The sequence below is a fragment of the Anas acuta genome, chromosome 17, assembly GCF_963932015.1.
Source record: "Anas acuta chromosome 17, bAnaAcu1.1, whole genome shotgun sequence".
NCBI classification, from domain to species: domain Eukaryota; kingdom Metazoa; phylum Chordata; class Aves; order Anseriformes; family Anatidae; genus Anas; species Anas acuta.
The window spans coordinates 3702076-3721968 of record NC_088995.1 but is presented as its reverse complement, the minus strand read 5'-3'; the positions used below and the strand labels follow the sequence as shown (position 1 = coordinate 3721968).

At 47.3% G+C, this 19893-nt stretch overlaps 1 protein-coding gene and 1 long non-coding RNA gene across 3 annotated transcripts in view; one reads left to right on the top strand and one right to left on the bottom strand.

The window, feature by feature from the left end:
• Positions 1-1390: 1390 nt before the first annotated feature.
• Positions 1391-19252, bottom strand: RFLNA (refilin A). Its single transcript, XM_068654359.1, has 3 exons — positions 18632-19252; positions 8589-8698; positions 1391-6708 (listed from the first exon to the last, which is right to left on the bottom strand). Exons 1-3 carry the CDS (start codon positions 18842-18844, stop codon positions 6375-6377), a joined length of 657 nt encoding a protein of 218 aa, XP_068510460.1. The 5' UTR covers positions 18845-19252; the 3' UTR covers positions 1391-6374.
• Positions 8878-19893, top strand: part of LOC137841441 (uncharacterized) — a 65531-nt gene continuing 54515 nt past the window's right edge. For both annotated transcript variants that reach the window (XR_011088618.1, XR_011088617.1), the window contains exons 1-3: positions 8878-13028; positions 15138-15306; positions 18309-18444. This is a non-coding gene — a long non-coding RNA (uncharacterized lncRNA). The remainder of the gene's footprint in view (positions 13029-15137; positions 15307-18308; positions 18445-19893) is intronic.

The following is a 19893-nucleotide window of genomic DNA, read 5'->3' as shown; positions in this document are numbered from 1 at the left end:
TCTGCCCATTATCAGCAACTTCTCTAGGTGAGGCTTTTGGCACTTCAAACGCAGCATTCGTGCTGTCTGTAAAACCAGCCTAAACCTTTCCTTCTGTTCATAAAGGCATCTCGTCCAAGCTCAAAGTCCATCCATTATAACTTCAGCACCTTGTAATCCCTCAGAGATATGTGCAATTACTCTCTGAAATATCCCAGGAGCAAAACTAATACCAAGCATCATCTGCTTAAATTTACAACATCCAAATGGCACAGTAAAAGCCACTAGGAGTTAGCTCATCAGAGTGCGCTTGCCAAAACACATATCCTGCATCTAATACTGCTTTTGCTTCTGAGGATTTAGCTGCCACCTCAGGAATCTTCATTGGACGGCATTCATGTCTTACGGTTTTATTTAAATAACAGGAGTGGATGCACGTGTCCTTCGTCTGGCGTTTGGGTTTCGACCATCAAACTCGCCCAGTCCGTGCATCCCCTGCCTTTGCTATGCTGTTGCCATTCCTCATGTGCTTGAGCATGAGCATCTCCCATCCTTCATCCTAGGAGCAGTTCAGCCATAATTTGTGTCAAAAAAACTTGGGATGAGGACACGGGCATTTCCTGTGCACCTGAAGCAAGCCTCTTGCGTAACGTGGCTTTCCTTCTCCTTTCCATTCCTTAGCATTTAACGGCCGTTTTCATCCAAGCCTATTGACTTCATCCCTATAAATCCAATATGATTTTTCCATAAGGATTAGTGTCAGATTCTCCCTGCAGACATCTTAGGTCTTGGAAGACAGCTGAGAGCTCTACTAATAGCTGGCTGGTGAGCCCCAGGCATTTATAGCAATGGGTTTAAAACATATTTCATGGCTAGGCAGGGTTTTAGCCCTGATGCAACCCATCTGCCTTCGTGATTTGGAAAGCCAGGAAGTAGCATGGGCCCTGGCAGTGTACAAGGATGTGGGTACCTGGCCATGAAAGAAGCATTACGGTGGTTCTGCCTGCCCTTGAAGGGCATGGAAAAGCTGGGAGAGGAATTAACTAGACTGAGCACCAGGGCTTCATAGCTGGGTAGAACAAGATTGAGCAGGAAGAGGGAAATTTAAGATGAAGAAATTGTAAAACTGCTGACCAGTAAAATCTTGAAGAACAAAACGGCCTCTGCAGGAAGCGTGAGTTTTGTGCCCTTTACCTCAGTCACTTAAACTTCCACTGGGCACACAGGACAAAGCAGGTGTCAGGTCATGGCACTGCCCGTATGGGTCCACAGCCTCCCAACCTGGGGCAGCTGGGCTAAATCCCATGGGCGAGGGAGGAAGACACCAAAAACATTCCCTCTGGATGGGAAAGCAGCATTAGGCACCAAGAAAATGGGTAAGGAAGATGAAGGAAGCTCACATACATCAGCATGACAGTTTGCACATTTTATTATGATATATAAATTTTGTCTTCTTAAATTACTCTCTATGAGTTGAACAGGAAGGGATTATTGTGGAGATGGGGAATATACAAAAATAAAAGGATATTGAGAACTACTGCATCACCACATATACAACAGTCAAGTACTTTACAAGCACTTAGAGAATCAGACTTACAAAAATAAAAATATGACACATCCTTCTGCATTTCCACCAGTAATATGTTCTCCCTTCTCTAACCCTCAAACATCTTTCAACCCCATCTTCAGGTCACGATTCACATGGCAGGATACTTTGCTCATTTTCTTGGCCATCACAGTATCTGAAGAGGAATGAGTGCCTCCCAAGACATCAAATACAATGGTTTTTGGTGAGCTGCAGGGGATATGTTCAGAACTTGTGAGTGATGGGGTAATCCTCAGGGAGCAGACTATCTGGCAGTAGAAATGTGAATATCCCACACCAAGATCCATCATTATAACTTGTTCCCCTTTCTGTACACAGGCACAGCTCTGCACAGAGTCCCCTGCAAGCCTGGGGAACGCTGAGGTCCGCTGACTTCAGTGGGACTGAGTGACTGTGACAGAGGATGGACCTGACTTTGTTTCAGCTCTAAAGAAGGCAAGGATGCCCTTCCCTGCAGGGAAGGGAAAAAAGGCAAGTTAAAGTACAATGGCTAAGTATCCTAGCTCACAGTGCTCACACACAGAACCACTCACGTCTACCTCAGATTCACACAGCCTTCAGTCCTCAGTTTGCTCTGCAAAGACTTTCGTTCATTAACCTTCCAGTGACCCTTCCTTTTTTTTTTTTTTTTTTGTAAGACTCACTCAACATAAATAGTAAATAGCATTCACTTCTCTGACCAGCAGTTCACTCAAACACTGCTATCAACACCCAAACCTCATTTTCATCATTCCCAGAAAGTCTGCACCTAGGGTGCGAATATGTTTCACATTGAGAAAAGTAGAGCTGGCTTAGGAAGAAAGAAAAATGGAAAGAAAATAGAAAAACATGAAAGAAACCGTAAACTGTTTTGGTCAAAGTTGTTCTCTGCATTTGTGCAAAGTATTATGCAGATTCTTGAAGTTCAATATTTAGCTAGGGTTCCCCCTTTTTGGCCCCAATGCAATGACAGCAATGCAGGCAGACCAGATACTAGCATACTCTGTTGCATTTAGGGGTAAAACCATCACAGGCATGAAGGGGATACAGGGTAAACCCCTCACCTTTCAGAGAGTGACCTTCTGAAATGTTCTGTTCTGATGTAAAACTGCACATGAGACACTCCTCCACCCCCAAAAAAGCACAAAAAAATAAAAATAATTAAAAAAATAATAAAACATAAAAGAAAACCAAAACCCAGAAGCCTTGTGAGAAAGATTCTGATCCCAAAATAACTATTGGTGGAAAATAATTTTTAAAGGCAGAATGTGATTTACCCACCAAGCATGCAGGGCTGTGGGCAACAGGCATGTTAGGATCCTGGGGAGAAATCATGTAGTCACAGTCCCAGCTGCTCAAGGAAATTCACCTTTCTGAGCAGCATTTTCCATGGGCTAGATCTATCATTTGTATCTTTGAGAAAATACACCTGAACAAAGATCTGTTGGTTGAGATAAATAATGCTCCATTTAAAAGAAAAGGACCTCTCTAGTGGAACTAATCGTTTCTTCTAGACGCACAAAACATATTGAAGTAAAGCACTTGGTGCCTGGGAGTGGTTTATTGGCAACATGCACCCAAAACTCAATTTCTGGTGTTTGAGCAAAACAAAACAAAAATAATAATAATAATAATCAGCACTCACAAATTCAGAGCAAGATGACTTTTGTCTCTTACCACTCCCTCACCCAGCCACAGGGCTAGGAGCAATAAGGACAGAGGGTGGGCAGGCAGGGTGGGATCCGTGCCCATTGTGGTTTTGCACAGAAGAACAAAGTCTCTTTCCACTGCCAGCTTTCACGGAGAAGAAAAGCAGCTTGTGATGGGCCCGACAGAGACACCATCTAAGACGGCATTTTTGAAAAATTCCTACGGGCACTTATTTGGCAATATCACAGTTTTGGATGTGGCCCATGGTGGTAGCCCACCACAGCCTGTCCCTGGCTATGCAGCTCGGTGTGTTTGGTAGCCTAGAAACCCAAGCTGCCTGCTGGCTTTTTTTTCCTGGCATAGCAGGACCAAAAAAAAACTGCTTAAGCTCAAAGGAGTGGGAGCTTGTTAGGTCATTCCTAGTCTATTTGCAGAGAAAACAAAGTGTAAGGCTTCAAAGCAGCCTGGGAGGGTGGGGACCCTGTACTGCCAAGGATGCAGCCCTCCCCTGCACCTTCCTGGGGGCCACGTCCACCTGTGAGACGTTGCCTTAGCAGCCCCTGTCCCTGTTGGGTCAAAGACCAGGCTGTGGTGGATATAAACCCACTGGATTTGTATTTGCACACTAGCTTTTTAATTTTCCTTTTCCATTGCAGCCAGTGTTGAGGAATCAGAACAGCAGACAAAGCAGGTAGAAGACTGCAGTTGGCCAGGATAAAAAAGATCACGAGATTAACCTGGTACATTGACTCTGTCACGTACAGGACAGGAAGAACTTGTAGAAAAGCTGAAGCCAGGTCTGTCAGGCTAAATAAACACGTGGCAGAATTCCTGAAAGTGCGGGGATGACTGTGTGGGACTCGTCTGCTTGGGAAGGCTCATGGCTGGGCAGGCCTCTCACTGTGACCCAAGGAGACAGACCTTTGGGGAAAACCTGCCCTGCTCAAAGATCAGAAACTGCAGCTTTGTGCTTGGAGCAAGGGACTAATTCAACTGTTAGCAGCAGAAAAGCCTGATGTATGGTCAGAGTAAGGAGTCTCAGGCAATCCTTCAGCTTGGAGGCCCACGGCACGGGTTGCTTCAGGAATTGATCCCCATGGGGGCAGATGTTGCTTTTCTGGGCTTTTTTGCTGATGGTGAGTGACAGCAAAATCTGACCAGTAACAAATACAATCCTCCTTTCTGTGTTGCTGAAAATAATTTTGCAGTAGGTGGAAGCCTTGGAAATCCTATGAGACATTTCTCCCTACCCACATCTAACTCCCAGACAGAGGCAGAGCTCACCACTACCATATAATACACGTTTCAGTACTGTTGATGCTTCAATTGTCAGGATTGTTGTATATAAAGACTTTATATTTACCTTTGGTTAAACACAAAAAAAAAAAGAAAAAAAGTGCTTCACTTTAAACAAGAGAACTCTGTTTCATAAAGGTCACAGTTCTGGTCACACCTACCATTTGCCTTTTGAAATTGATGGAAAAAAGTATCTTTGTAGGTCACCATTTTTCTTAAAGTTTGTCAGACTGTTTTTTGTGGGATTTTTTTTAAATCTCTGTGGGTTTGTGCGTCAACTGTTCTGGGCAATCAGCTGTGTCTTGTTGACACTGTTAATAGGTTTTCTGACTTGGCTTCTTAGCTGCATTCTGAAATAACTCAATCAGACTTGCAGCAAGTCAGAAAAAAATGGAAAGTTTAGAAGAATGAACACTGGAAATTAATTTCCAGATCTATGTGGTTATTTTCTAAGTCTGGGCTCTTCTGAGCAGCATGCAAAAATTCTTGGTATGATTTTTGGAGACAATTCCATACCATTTTCAAAGGTTATATGTCTGTAGGAATCCAGGCTCCTGCAGCTTTTCAGCAAGCTAACGAAGTGAAGAGATACTGGGAGATGTGATTCATGAGTGGGAATGGTTTACCTTAGGATGGCTGTAGTGACTCTTGTTATCTCTGGGCTTCTTGATCCTGTTGCAGGGACAGCCCAGCTGTTTGTGAAATACCTGTTTAATTGCTACAACCTGGCTGATCAAGAAAATCCTGCACAGATTTTGCCTCTTCAATACTTCAGGCTCTACACAGAGACAGTCTGGATGCTCCTCCACAGTCAGGTAAGCTGTCCATGACACAGGTATGGAAACTACTGAGAAGGTGAGAAAAACCTTGCTCTTGAGTTAACCCTGCACCAGCTTTTTTAAAGCTAGATAACATTTTGCTGTGCTATGCTCCTCTCTGCAATATCGTGAAACTCAAAGGGTTGTGAGTGCATAAAGATCCCTGTAAATTGGGTATTAGGTAAAACAAACAGCATGGCAACATTTGGGCTGCCAGTACTTCTGAAAAAGGGCTCCTAAGCCCCTTGGACACTTTTAGAAAACAGCCCCATAGCTATTCAGTTTCCTTAGTCTCCCCTGCATCCTCGTGGCTAGGCTGGGGTTGCAGAAGAGGTGGCTGTGGGTCAGGGTAGGCCTTCCTCCCATCACCTGCTTGTGCCATGCCTTGTTATAGTATGTAAACAGCTAGCTGCTGGCAAGAGCACTGTGCACCTGCTTTCCTCCTCTTTTTCTTGGTGACAGTCCCCACTCCCACAAGCAAGTTAGGCCTGATATTCTTGCAGTGGTACGATATTGCAGCTATCTCCCAGGTAAGCTGTTGGATGCAGGATGTGAAGTATTTACACAAATATCTTCCTCTGCATTTAAACTCCAAGAGACTGGGCTTGGTGTGTGCTGGGCAGGCCGGATGCTGACTCTGCAGTTGGTCTTTTCTGAAGAAGACCAAAATAGCTCTGAAGTGAGTCTTGCCTATGTGCTAGACAAGACCTTCAGAGATCACAAGGCAGCACTCTGCTATGGGTAATAGGGTCCTTAGTCATCTTGATTTCATCTAAGCACAAGTCAAAAATAGATATGCTTGGAAAAAATAAAATAAAATAAAATCCAGATCACGAATGTCAGGAACGTCGCAAAATGCAAGCCAGCCTTCCACTGATCAAAACCATCCCATGCCCTGCAAGCCTCCTCCCAGCCAGTTCATCCTCACCCAAGATGACGTTTTCTCCAGCCATTAATATTTAGTCGTCATCAGTGAGGGCCCAACCAGAGACCCAGCAAAGGCCACAGCCTCCTTGAGGTCACAAGGTTGCCAGCGGCAGGGTGGATCAGAGGTTCTCACTGTAGATGACACACGGGCTGGTTTCCTCGCAAAGTTCCAGCTGCACGCTGGAAGAAAACCAGCGCTTGGCACAGCCCAGGCTGTAGTTGAGGGTGGTCCGGTAAATGTTCTTGGCACGCTTAGGAAAAATGATGGTCGTGCTCTGAAACCTCAGTGGCTTCTGGCGAGGCTCGAAGATCAGCTGGGACTTGTAGTTCCGCCAGGTGCAGTTGGGTGCAGCAATGACGGTCTCGCTGTAGGTGGTGACGGTGGGAATGGGGCCGTAGAAGATGTCATCCCGGTAATGCTTCTCAGAGTCGTACTTCACCTCGGAATTGCACCTAGAGAGGACAGCAAGGTGTCAGATGTCATGAACACACGCCAGGCAGCAAAGGAGAGACTACGCAGGACTCCTCTAACCATATGGAGCTGGGAATATCTGGGACCTCTTAGTGCACAGACACTGGAACTGATGCAAACCCTACAACCCAAAGCAGAGAGCCAAGAAGACTCATTCCTGCTGGAGCATCTTGGTGGAATCCCACCTTTCTGGGAAGCTATCTCAACATTTCTGCAGTGCATGTTCACAGAGGACATAGCCTGCCTGTTTGTGCCAGCACAGAAAGGACCTTGTTGCACAGGCTCCAGGCAGCTGCTGCTTCCTCTGTCTTCCTCCATGGGTCCACTGGGGCTTCAGCTCAATCCTGAGAGCTATGCTGGAGGTAAATGTCCCATTGGGGTCAGGGGGCATCTAACTTCCCTGCACAACACACCTGCTGCTGCTTTCACAGTCCCTGCTGTCTATGCAAGCTCTGTTTCAGCAGGAAAATAATGCCATAAATAAGGTTTTCATGGGTGGCAGAAACATGGTGTAACAGACACTTGTTGTCACAGTTGTATGTTTGTCCTTTTTTTTTTCTCTCTTTACATTGTCTTGCCATCACAACACAAAGAGAAACCCCAGCTAGCCAAAATCAGGGCACTGGGAGGTGAGGGGTGAGGCTGCTTATTGGGGCCTTCAGAAAATACAGGCAGTGGTCAAATAGCTGATAAAGCAAAGAGGTGCTGTGGGCTGTGGCTGACAAGGATCCACACTGTTGGGCTCCAAAGAAGTGGCAATGATCAAAGCTATCAGATGAAGAACCCCTAGAATGCAGGATGTCGCTGCCCTGCATGTTCTGTGCTGGCCTCCAGGAGGGATGGATGGAAACCAAGCCAAATAAAGTGCTCTTGCTAGAATCTCTGGTCATGGGGAACTGCAGGGCTTTCAGTTGTTTTCCCCACTCCCCAAACGCTCCTCTGGCAATCAGCAGCCAAGGAATGTGCAGTTCCACGTAAAAAAGATTAAAAGCTGGGTGTGTGCTTGTCATTACCTCCACCCGGAGGGGGGCTGACTGATTGTGCACTGCATGTAATCCGAGCTGCTGTAATGTATTTTGCACAGCTAGGGTGTAAGCAAGTCATTCAGCGCACATAAAACAAGACTCCGATGTAATCACCATAAAACCATGCCCGCCGGCAGTTCCTCAGCAAGCAGAGATTTACTGGGGTACATTTCCAGAGAGACGTTCGCATAGGTTGTGCGGGGTGGGAACTGGGTTTACAGTCCTCCCACCGTCCGTGCCCCAAGCTGTGTGTAACCGCTCCGTGCTGTTTGCAGAGTACATTCCATGCCAAAAGAAGAGCAGGGAACGTTTATCCACAGGCCACTGCCTGCGGTCCCACAGGAGGTCAGAACACCTCGATTGCTGGCTTGAGGAACCACCCTGGCATGAGGAGGATAATTCTCTGTGAGCTAGGCTAATGTCAGTTTCTCTGCTGCAAGGGCTAACAAAAACAGGTGCCAAGTATAATGATGTTGCTTCTTCTGAGGATACAAGTCAGCAGGCAACAGGATGAAGACCACTAGGTTGCTTAGTACAGGCTGGCAGGCCTACATATGGTAACAGTTTTCTCTCATAGCCTTGGAAATGAGCTGGCCTTGGAAGTAAAGTCGTCTTCTCCTACAGCCTCCTCCTAGTTCTTGCCTGGTTGCCTCCACTTCTGCTGCTGTCAGTGTCTTTAATTCAGGCATTACCCTCCTACCTGTCCCTCCCTCCCTTTCCATCAAAATAACCATGACTCCCATTTTTAAACACATTTATTATATTTTTTTTTTCAGAAGAAAAAGAACAAGGAGAAGGAGAGAAATCCCCACCCACCTACCCAATCCCATCTGTACCTAATTTCCTGCACGGGCTCAGGGCTGACTTCAATGCTTTCTCCAAAAAACACCGGGTACATTCGAGGCCTCATCTCCGGCATGGTCGGGTTCAGGAGCAGGTAAGGCATCTGCAGGGAAGAACAGCACAGTGAGCGTTGTGACACAATAGATGAGGCTGGCACAGTTTTTAACATGCTGTGGCTAAGAGCTGAGCAGTCAGGAACAGCACGTTCAGTATTGGCAGGGGACACCAGTGCCTCCAGCATTGCTGAACTCGGTCTCCTCAGAATCCTGCGGGGGACACTGCAGGTGGCAGGCTCCTCAGCAATGAAAACACATCAGTGCAGCAGCACTGATTTTAATTGCACACAAGCTAAGCTCGCCTTGCTGATTATCTCAGCATCATCCAGTTCCCTCTTGTAATCCCTGCTCTTTCTAGGTTTGTAACAAGGCCCCAGGTGAGAGGGGTGCTCATCACAAGGAGGGAGCCACTCCTCCCCATGCAGAAAGCTCAAAGGGAGGACCACTGTCAAGTTGCCAAACAAACTAACAAGAAGCCTTAGGATGGTTGGCATGGAATGGGACCATTAATCCCTGCCCTTGCACAGACAAACCTCGCGCAGGCCTTGCATTTAAGACACCTCCACCCTCCTGTCTCTGTTTGCAGCTGCCTTCCTGCACACAGGACTGATGCGGCGCAGCGAGCTGCCCTCTGGACCCACCAAGACCGACCTTGCTCTGCCCAGTTCACCACCCAGGTAAGTGACTCTGCCCAGACCTCTGGCACTCTCTGCTGCAGTATCTGCTCTTTGAAATTTAGCCTTTCCTTTCCTTCCTCCTTTCCCATTTCTCATAAGAACTGCAATTCTTTACATGTCATCTTTAACCCTGGTGTTGTTGCCTTCTCTGTTATGAATTATCACAGCCTCTCATGAGCTAGGTTTTTAGCCAGGACTTCACAGGCAAAACAGGCAAGGTTAGCTGCTTTCTAGACCTGGTTGTAGATGCAAGCTTCAGGTGCTTAAGTGAAGTGGAGTTTTTTAAATGTGGTTTTTAAACTTGTTTGCAATGGTTGGTACATCTGTGTGAGGAGCTGCAGTCTGGCTGACGAGTGGAGACAACCTCCTCACTTCAGTGCCCAGAGCACTTTAGAACTGTCCTGTATAAAATATTTCAGAAATAAATGTTTTCTTGGATCAACCAGGGGGAAGTTCTGCATTACCAAAATGCAAAACAAAAACTGTTCTTCTGCCTGCGAGTTCTTACAAAGACTCCAAGCATGAAGAAGGGCTCGAAGTCTGATGTAACGCAGAGAGAGGGCCCAAGTCTGCTGACTTAAAGGATGTGGTTCTACTTAAGTGCGTAGTGCTTCTATATGTTTTATACAGACACATAAATAAATGTGTGCTGAGAATAATGTATCCCTTGGAACGATCGAGTGGGGAATGTGGTAGATGAGCTGTTGCTGAAGTCTTCATGCCAGGAGCAGCTGGCTTGTTCCAAGGGATGTTCTCGTTAACCATGCACAAGTGAGCGCAGGGTGAGACACTGGGGCACCCCGTGGCCGCTGCGATGCAGGGAACCAGTTTCAAGCCAGGACTTCTTAATGAATGGAGCTGCTCCAAATCATGCCACTGAAAGTGGGTTCTTAAGATTAATTTCATCCTGCAGTTAATTAGTCTGACAAATTGTCACAGTCCAGCCTAGGCTCCCCTGCCCACCACAAAAATGAATAATCCTGCTTCTCTAGAGTGGAGCGCTCTTAAACATGAGTTCCCACATACAGGGGTCCTGTGTCTGGTGTCTGGACCCAGCCCAGCGGCTAATTAAGCCTAATCCTGGAAAAATGTCATTGTGGGTTTTGGTCCCTGCCACCACTTTTCTGTCAGCAGTGATTTATGGCACACAGGGACATAGGGTCTCTTTAAAGGAGATGGCTGGCAGCCACTGGGCAGGGTTGAAAGGTCTCTAGGTGGCTGAAAAGCTCATGGAGTTTTTTCCACCTTCCACCACACGTTAGCCATATGTGTGCTGCAATCACACTGGTTTTTCATCGGTCTCCTGGTCAGTAAGATCATCTCAGGCCTCATGGTGTCTGCTGAAGGTAGCTGAGGACACAGAGCAATCGGCTTGTTCTTCCCGTGCCATTTCCCTCCACCTTCCCCAGCACCTTCTGGTTGGGAGGAACGGGGGCAAGCCCAGAGCTGTGGCCCCGTTCCTACTGCTGGTGCTGGGTGAGGTGCCTCCCCTTGTGTCCTGCCCTATACAGCATAAAGATCCCCACGATGCTCACCAGGTCAGTCCTCGGCTGCTGTTAACTGGCCAAACTTTGGAGTCCGCTCGACAGTGTCAGCTCACACTAGCTGAGGTCTGGTTTTCTCTGGTGGCTTGGGCTCGCTGCCTTAGGCTAAGGCAAAAAATGTCATTGCTTCATCTGAATTCTCCAAGCCCTTCAATTCTGTGTCCCAAAGCCACAAAGCCGTTTACTCTTTCCATACTGAAATATCCCTGCGCTTTACTAGTGTGTTAAATTGTAAGGTAAAATGGCCAGCCACTCTTCGTGACTGAGTGCTCCTAACCCGCTGCCAAAAAAGGACAATATTTGTACAAGGGATGAGGGGAAAAAAATGGGGAAATTTGTATGGGGGGAGGAAAATGTGTTCCCTCTCCCTAGCAAACACTGGCTAAAAGGCAAAGTTCATTCCTGGATTGCTTTCAACACTCTTTACAGGGAAGGGCAAGTTGTAAATAAAGCCCTTTCCTTCAGAAATGTGAATTGTTTAGATCCAATAAGCCTTACTTCATAAGGGTGCAAATCTCTTGCTTTTAACAGCCTGCAAACATCCTGTGCTCTTTCTAAAGACATCTTGTGCATGAGAAGAGGTTCATTTGGGTGTTGGAATCAAACCCCATGTGCACATGCATTCGTGGGCTCTGCTGAAGGCAGGCAAACTGCTCTCTTGGGGGGTCACCTGCAAAGAGACGCAGATTGTCTCAAGTGGTGAAGGCAGAAGGGCCGGAGATATGTGCCCCTCGTGCAGATTTTCTTTCCTATGTAAAAGAGCCTGTGCTACAGCTGATGTTTCTTCCATGAAGCTGTTCTGGTGTCAGACAAACACGCATGCCTGTTTCTATTTGCGCCTTTTCCGTAGGGAAAGTTGTGAACAGTTGTGGATTAAGCTGCTTTTCAGCTCCAGACTAGCTTGCTAGAACACCAAATAACGAAGCTGGAAGGGTGGTAACCATGACCGTCCTTGCTGGATTAACACAAGAGAAATCCAGATCTCCTGAGAGCTCTGCAGAGGGTGTTTGTAAAGTGCTGTTTTAAAGAAACAATTTTAAAGAAGCAACTTCAGTGCTCCCAGGCAAACAAACCTTCCCACTTCTTGCTAACATATGCTGACAGTAAGCATGCTCTGAACACCCCTGGAGACAAGGATGCAGGAGGCAAGGTCCTTTCTGTGGCTTTGCAGGAATGTTTGTGGGCATCTGGCCCCCAGCGTTTGTAAAGGAACAGGTTCTGCAGACTGCTGTGTGCCAGGGGTGCTGCTCTGCCAGAATGTGGGGACAGAGTGCAGGAAGGAATGAAGGATCTCATGCTTGACTGCAATCTATCAATCAAAAAGTTGCCACTGCATTTGGTGAGAGCAGGATTTGCTTCTCTCCATGTTAGTTCTGGCATACATTTCGTACATGTATGCTGTAAACTAGCATCAACTTCAGACCTGCAGACTAAGCCTGTTAATTTAGAAAGTTTGGACAATTGTGCACATTGATAAGCTGAAGCCAGTGAGTGACTTGTGCCACCCACCAGAGACCATTACAGATTCACACTCATCTGCCATGAGCAGTACCAGCAGCTGCTGCAGGTGGGAAACCTCAGAAGTCACCTGGAATTCTGCAGATGGAAGACGTAAATACCTTACAAAGGATGGTCTAAAAATTAAAAATCGTCAGCAAGACCCTGCAGTCTGCTCCCCAAGCAGCTGAGCTGCTTGCACAGGGTGCAAGGGTCAGTAAACAGCGAGCGCACATATTACAGAGCAGCAACTAAAAGGCACTTCAGATGACTTTTTGTGTTGCCTCCAGTGATGTTCTGAAATACCTGCTCCTGAATCTCACTTGGAGTTTGGAAGCAAGTAACAGGGCATCCAAGCTTTCCAGATTTGTCTTTGGGGCTGAAATGCCAAATGGTTGACACACGCCAGAAGTTGGCTTTTTGGCAACAGTTTGACAGCAGCTCCTTCCAGTCTATTTTAAGGTAAAAACAAAACAAAAATGTTCTGCCTGTCAAAAAAAAACAAACACCACAAACAAAAACTGATGCAATTCTTTTTCCTTCTGCACAGGAATGGTTGAAAGAACAGAAACACCGGACTGCTGACCTGCCCTGAGAAATGACCATCCTTGGCTCATCTCTAGCAATCATCCAGCAATCTCAAGACACTTCACAATAAGGTGAGTTTCTTTGTAGCCCTGCGCAAGCCGTTTAGAGCAGGCTGCCCACAAGTCAAGGTCTGTCTGTTCAAAGAAACCCCAGGATTGCTGTGCTGGAAAGCTATGGCTGGGACTTAATTAATCTGTCCCCAGTAATTAGAGCTGTGTTGCTACTTAGCAGATGCTCAGCACAAAACTGAGCAACTCATCTAACGGAGCAACTACCATCCTCCACAGCCCAGTAGAAGCCACCACAACCCCGCATCTTTATGCAGGAAGAACATGAGCCTGGGAGTCCAGGAAGGTTGAGGAGGCAGAAGTACAGATTATGCCCTTAGGTGAATGAAAATTAAGCAGTAAATAGGTCAGCATTTTTATTTCCTTTCCAGTACATATTTTTGCCTTAACCAGCGAAGGGTTAAAGTATTATTAAAAAAGTTGAAGTGATTCTTGTTTGGCTGCATTTTTCCCCCTGCCTTAACTCTGATGCTTTTCAGGCATGTAAAGGCCTGGGTAGCTAAGCTCTGCGTTTTTCAAGGAGTACATAAATAAATACACATAAAATCAGTTGCTGAACAGAATTCAACCCACTGCTAATCAAGAGCACTTCCTTTGTGCTGACGTTAGTATTGCAGAGGACTTCTTGCTTTAGGCCTGATGCACAGCCTTCAGTGACTTGTTCCTGGGGGTATTCAGACCTCAGAGAACAACAGCAAAGATAATACGGTGGGCAGAACAACCTTCTGTTACCCCTAATAATTAGAATCAGTGGGCTCTGTTACGATGCTTTTCGCTTGGGGTATTTTACAAGAATGGAAGCGGAGTTATGGTAAATAACGTGCCATGAAATGGGCCTGCAGTCTACTGGCTGTTCTTGTAGCTGCCACATTCCAGGCAGCAAAGCAAAAAGAAAGGAAGGAAATTAATGTGACTTGAAAAAAACAAACCCCCCAAAAAAACCTTTTCCCCAGAAAGCGAGACAGACCAGAACTGACTCCTTTAGGTATGGTAGTTATGTGGAAGGCACCAGGATTTGGCATTAGATCCCTGGGGACTGAAAGGGGAAACGGTTTTCCAAGCATCAGGGATACAAACAGGATACAGCTTCCCAAATTCCCAGCTCCTAACTTCGCTAGGGCATAAGCAAATCTCTCACCACATTTTCCCACTATGGTAACATGTCAGGCCCATGAAAATGTCACTTTACTCAGCTGTTATTTACAGCTGTAATGAAAGATCTGGCTGAGTTATTTGACACACATCTACATTCTCTGCGCTAGCTGATAAGCTGTATTTGTTTTACAGACCATTTATTTTCCCAGTATCTTTATGTATTGCACATTACAAGTAATTTATACCAAAGCCGGATGAGATTTTATTTGGAAGTGATAACAGTAAATGCAGAGCTCAAGTATAAAGCTGGGCTTTATTATTTCAAAGAATTAATCCTTCCTGCCTCTTCTACTTCAAGTGGAAAAAGTATTACTCCACTTATGGTCCGGTGTTAGAGATGCAATAGAAATTAAACAGCTAGAAGACATCACTCTAGCTAGAGCCACAGTTTTAGCACAGGATATAAGACTCCCATGACTTTTTCCCTGCTTGCCTTTATCACAAACTGCCTGAATCAGGAATACCTGCCTGCCGACCCCACAGCTGCTGCAGAGCACACCAACTTATGTGTACTGACACTACCTTCTCGTTGCTAATTGCACCAGTGATGCAGACTGATGTCTGCTGAGAGATTTGTCCATTTCCACTTCATTTGAACAGCATTTGGGGTAAAAAGCACCGTGCCAACTCTGCACAAGCCTGAGGCTTTCCTCAGAGCTGCTGGGACCCATGAGGACTTGAGAAGACGTGTCACCTGCTGCGTGTGTGGGCTATAAGCTGGCTTAGGTTGGGGGTGCTGAGCCTTTCTCTCCAGGTGCTTTCCCTGGAGGGGGTGGCAGACCTGGAAACATTTTGATGGACACGTTCCTCACCCAGACCTCAGAAACCCCCTTCCTGGAGCTCTTTCAGTGTAGAGCAGGATATACACTCTGTAGCCCCAAAAGCTCTTCAATAAGTGGCATTGTCAGGGACAGGTGTTTGTTGTTATTTTTATTATATTGACAAAAAATCCAACAGGCTTGGCACACATGCTGACCTGGACTCTATTGATAGGATCATGCCCATGAAAGCTACACCAAGAGGCAAGCTACACTCCTCCTCCATGGTATGTAAGATGAAGCTGGAATCTCTTCCCACCACAGAGGGCAGATTCTGGCACCACACTGTCGTCAAACAGCTCCTGAACGTAAGTAGAAATTCCCTATGTGGGGGCATTCATCTGAACACTGATCCACTGGGGTAGTCCCACAGAAGTCAGTACACGGTGAGGCTGGTTGAATTCATAAATATTTAATCTTTCAAATGAAAAGGAACTCATTGCAGTGGCAGCAGCATTGGGAGGGGACAAAAAGTGTGCTGCTTCGAGAAGGCACGATGCATAGTTTTGCAGATGAATGTGGTCCTGATCTCTTCTGGTATCCATTAGGAGTGATGCCATCAGATGCCAAGTCTTTATTTTAGTGCAGCACTAGAAAGAGCTTAAAATCAGTCCTTCTAGCCTAAAACTATATCACAGGGCAACAACAAGAAGGGAAACTAACCAGATCTGGCTATCGTGATGCCATTTCATTCCCTACCCTTCCAGCAACTGCTTTTTTGTGTGTATTATTAGACATTTATTCCATGGTATGTGTGTTCCCCTTGCCCAAGCATTACAGGAAAAGCCTAGGGAATTCAGTAACCCAAGACGAAAGATCAATTTAATCATGTTTCAGATTTAAAAGGCAAAACTAGGTCAAAGTTACCTTCTATTTTCATTAGGATATTTGCACTTAAGCACAAAACAACTGACAAATTCCCCACATAGACTTTACTTGAAGAAATAAAAGTAAATTCCTCCTGCACTGCAAGTAAAATTAAAAAAAAAAAAGTCCCTAAATGGTGTTGAACTTGTGGTATTTATGACTCTGGTCCTAAATTGCCTTTCATATTTTCTTGGATCCCAAAGCTGTAGCCAAATTGGCTGGTTAAATGTGAATAAATGGTGCATTGTCTTTGAAACAAAGTCGTGCTTATTAAAGAGAAAAGAGTTTACTTTTTCAGAATCAGTTAATGACACAAAGCAGGGAGAGCATGGATTTTACACACACAAAAAAAAAGTCTTCGATAAGGGCTTGCAGTCTCATTTTGGTCTGTATGAGAAAAGTTATCCTAGAGCAGAAAAATTCAACATATTTGTCAAGTTGGAGCAAAATAGCTGACTGCAAAAGAACGCAACTGGGTTCAGACTGGTGGTTTTGATAGGTCTGCAGCAAGGAATGGTAGGAAATCCTTCCCCCAGATCTGGAATGTTGTTTTGTTCACCTGACAGCAATTTATTGTAACTGTACATACTAGAGTTTTGGCCATTAGTAAGTGAGCTTCCATATGGTTCTATAGTATTACAGCACCACGAGCGGTGACTGCATTCCTGGTTTTGTCACGTTTATAAGCAAAACAAACACTAGCATAATAAGCAATTAAAAAAGCATGTGTTGGTGTGCAAATAGCTGCAATTATTGATTTGCCAATTCTGCATGCTCTGATGAACAGCAGAGTAGTGGAGTTAAACAGAAGCACATTCATGGATTGCATAATTGCTCATAGATCTGCAAGTCCTTGTTAAATCGTAAGGTTAAAGCTAATTAGACACTGAAATTTAGAAGTACAAAGCAAGCAATGCTCTCTGTATTTTTCCTGTTTTCTTAATAGCAGCTGCAAGTACAGTATTTGCAGGCTGTAAGTGAGAAGTGAAAAATCTCTGTGCAGTCAAGTGGAGTGAGAACTCCAGCCTGGTTCTTTATTTTGCAAAATACCAAACAGTTTGAGAGCACAGTCCTGCACCACTCCAGATAATGCACTCAAATTGGCTTCACTGTTCGTACCTATGCAATGTTCTGGACCTACTAAGGGCATGGAAATATACACAGTATATGAAACCCCTACCCTAACAGCTGGGGCCCAAGGCTACCCATGCTGTTGCAACGTGATACGAAAATCAGAAACATCCACAGTTTTGAGTTCCTCTGTAATGTTAAAAATACTAATTTGCAATCAATAAGAAAAGTAACTTGAAAATGTAGTTCTGCTTTACACAAATCACAGGAATAACTTTTTTCCTCCTCTAGGAGCACTAAAACTCTCAATCCAAGCAGCTCAAGAGGTAGATTTTTCTTTTATTACAATCTTTCACCTTCAATATCTAAGGGCTTTCTTGAGAGGAGTGGTGGCTGACTGTCACAGTCACTGGAATGGAGGCTGTTATATCCTCATCATGGAGCTTCACAGACACCTCCACCCCAGCTGTTTTCTGGTCCAGCAAACCTTCATTCATCATCCTCCCACATTTTATTTTACAAATGCACAGCAACAGCTTGATCCTGCCAAATCAGAGGCATGCGAGTAACTCTTTGAACATAAGCCGTCCCATCAAGACAACACACACGCCCAGGCAACAGCAGGTAAGGCTGCGAAGTTGGATCCGCAGTCAGTGGTTGTTAGAGGGTTTGGGATTTTATTTTCATAATTAATCTCACACCCTACCCACCGTACTCTGATGAGATGGAGTCATTGTTCTTGGGGATGGTTTTGGCATGCTTGGGAGTAAAAAGCAGTTTTCAATAAGCTAAAATAGCCTCAGAACTTGAGGAAGAAAATAAGGCTGTGCTAAGTTATTGCAAAGTGTCTCTACTGGGAAGAAGTCTCCGAATTGTCACTAATCCATTGGCAGATAAGTTTTCCCCATGGAAAGATTAGTGTTGCAGTTTTTATTCTGCATAGCAGTCAATTAACTGTATTGACTCCATCTACAAAAGCCTTTTATATGTTAGGGAAAAAAATCTGAAAGGTCCCTGGGGACGAACTTTCATCGTTCTTTAAAAACTTCTCCCCCCATCGCTTATGCTCTGAACTTTGCGTTTTATAGAGGCTTTCTATAGCTGAGGGATGGAAATAAATATAATAACGCTGAATAATAGTCACAGGAAACCTACCAAAATCCTACCTCACAGCCAGCTGCTTGCCAGGCACCACATCAGGCTAACCAGAACCTATGGTCCACCACCAGACCAACCCTGTCCGTGCAGCCTCACACCCCAAAACCCTGCTCCAGCAAGGGGCAGGGAGCTTCCCCAGCCCATGTCCCCACACCAACTCCCCGGACAGCCGCCTGTGCCCTGTCCTAACCACCTCTTCCCTCTCTCTTTGCAGCAGGGGCTGCAGCAGACGTGGCTGCACTGCGGGCCCGGAGGAATGCGGGATGCAGGCGCGCAGCCGATGCTGGAGGCAGCCGGCACGGACCTGCGTGTGCTGCAGGAAGGCACCGAAGACCTGGCTTCACTCTCCGGTTTGTTGTCGCTGCTGATGTCCCCCCCCTGCGGTGCCACCACCCCTGAGCACAGCAGAAACCCCCCGGCGGTGCCCCGCAGCCCCGGGGGAGCCGAGGGGGCCCCCAGGCTCCGCGTCCTCGCTGTCCCCCCAGCTCCGCGGCTCTCCCGGCGCTTTTCTCCTTCCCTCCCCTCTCCGGCTCTTACCACTTTGCCGTCCTTGGCTTCTCGCCGGTGCCCCTGGGCCGGGGGGTCCGCGCCGCTGCCGCCCCCCCCGGCTCGGCCCTCGCCGGGCGAGAGGGAGTAGAAAGGGGGGCTGGGGCTGGGGGGCAGCCCCGAGTCCGGGCTGTCCAGCAAGCCTTCCCGGCTCTTCTCCTTCAGGCTCTCGTCCATCCCTTGCAGCTGGAGGTGACCTACCATGTCTGGGGGGCAGCGAGGGGGTCGCAGCGGGAGAAAATCCTCCAGCGCCTCCCAAGGAGGGAGGGAGGGAAGGGGAAGAAGGGCGCCCGGGGGCCCCCCGCCCCGAGTCCCGCTGGCCGCCACCAGCCTGCCGGAGCCCGGGCGGGACGGGCTGCCCCGGCTGCCTTCCCCCAGGCGGCTCCCGGGGCAGGGAGGGTGAGAAGGGAAGAAAAGAGGCGCAATCCCCCGGCCCCACGGAAAGAACCGGGACGCGGCGGAGCCCGGGCCGGCCCCGCCGGCAGGGAGCGCTGGGCGCGGCGGGGGAGCCGAGGCCGGAGGGGCCGCGCTCCGCCGCAAGCTGCTGCCGCCCGCCCGCCGCCTCCCGCCGGCCCATTTATCCGGAGAGGGTGGGAGGGGAGCCGGGGAGCGCCCTCCCCTTTCCCCGGCCCCCCAGCTCTGCCCCGGCCCGACATTTTCAGGCACTTCCCAGGCGGGGAGCGCCACGGCCGCCTCCCGACCCTCTCCCCCTCAGGCTTCGCCCCCCGAGCAGCTCCCCCCCGCCATCGCGGAGCTGCGATTTCACTACGCTGATTTCGCTCCCTTCAGAGTTTTTGCTCCCTTTAGAGTTTTTCTTCACTTCTGTCAGGTTTTTTCCTTCACTTCTGTCAGATTTTTACCTCACTTCTGTCAAATTTTTACCTCAGTTCTTTTGCTGCCTTCTGCCCCCCCCCTCTCCCCCCCCATCCCTTTGCCCCAGCAGATTTTTCCTTCAGCGTGAAGGCGTGTGGGCATGAGGGAAGAGCTGTTCCCAATGGCCATCGTCCCTCTTCACCTCAGGACAGCTTCAGAGGGGCAGCAGGTGGCCATGGCAGTGCACCCAACGGTGTAGGAGCCCACCATCAGCCCCTCTCTGTCAGCCCAGCCTTCCTGGCTGCCCTTTGGGCTCAGCACAGCCCAAAACATCTCTTTTTGTAGCCAGCTCCATGGCTGCTGGTCCACAACCGCTGAGGAACTGGCCTCAATGTCCCACCATCGTGTGCTTGGGGCCACCCTAAGCACAACAGGAGTCC

Bases quoted from the DNA above. Each gene is read 5' to 3' on its own strand.
- RFLNA (XM_068654359.1), bottom strand. From the start codon at position 18,844: ATGGTAGGTCACCTCCAGCTGCAAGGGATGGACGAGAGCCTGAAGGAG. The intron at 8,699-18,631 runs GTAAGAGCCGGA...TCTTCCCTGCAG, and splicing joins AAGCCAAGGACGGCAAAGTG to ATGCCTTACCTGCTCCTGAA. The intron at 6,709-8,588 runs GTACAGATGGGA...TGTCCTCTCTAG, and splicing joins GAGCCCGTGCAGGAAATTAG to GTGCAATTCCGAGGTGAAGT.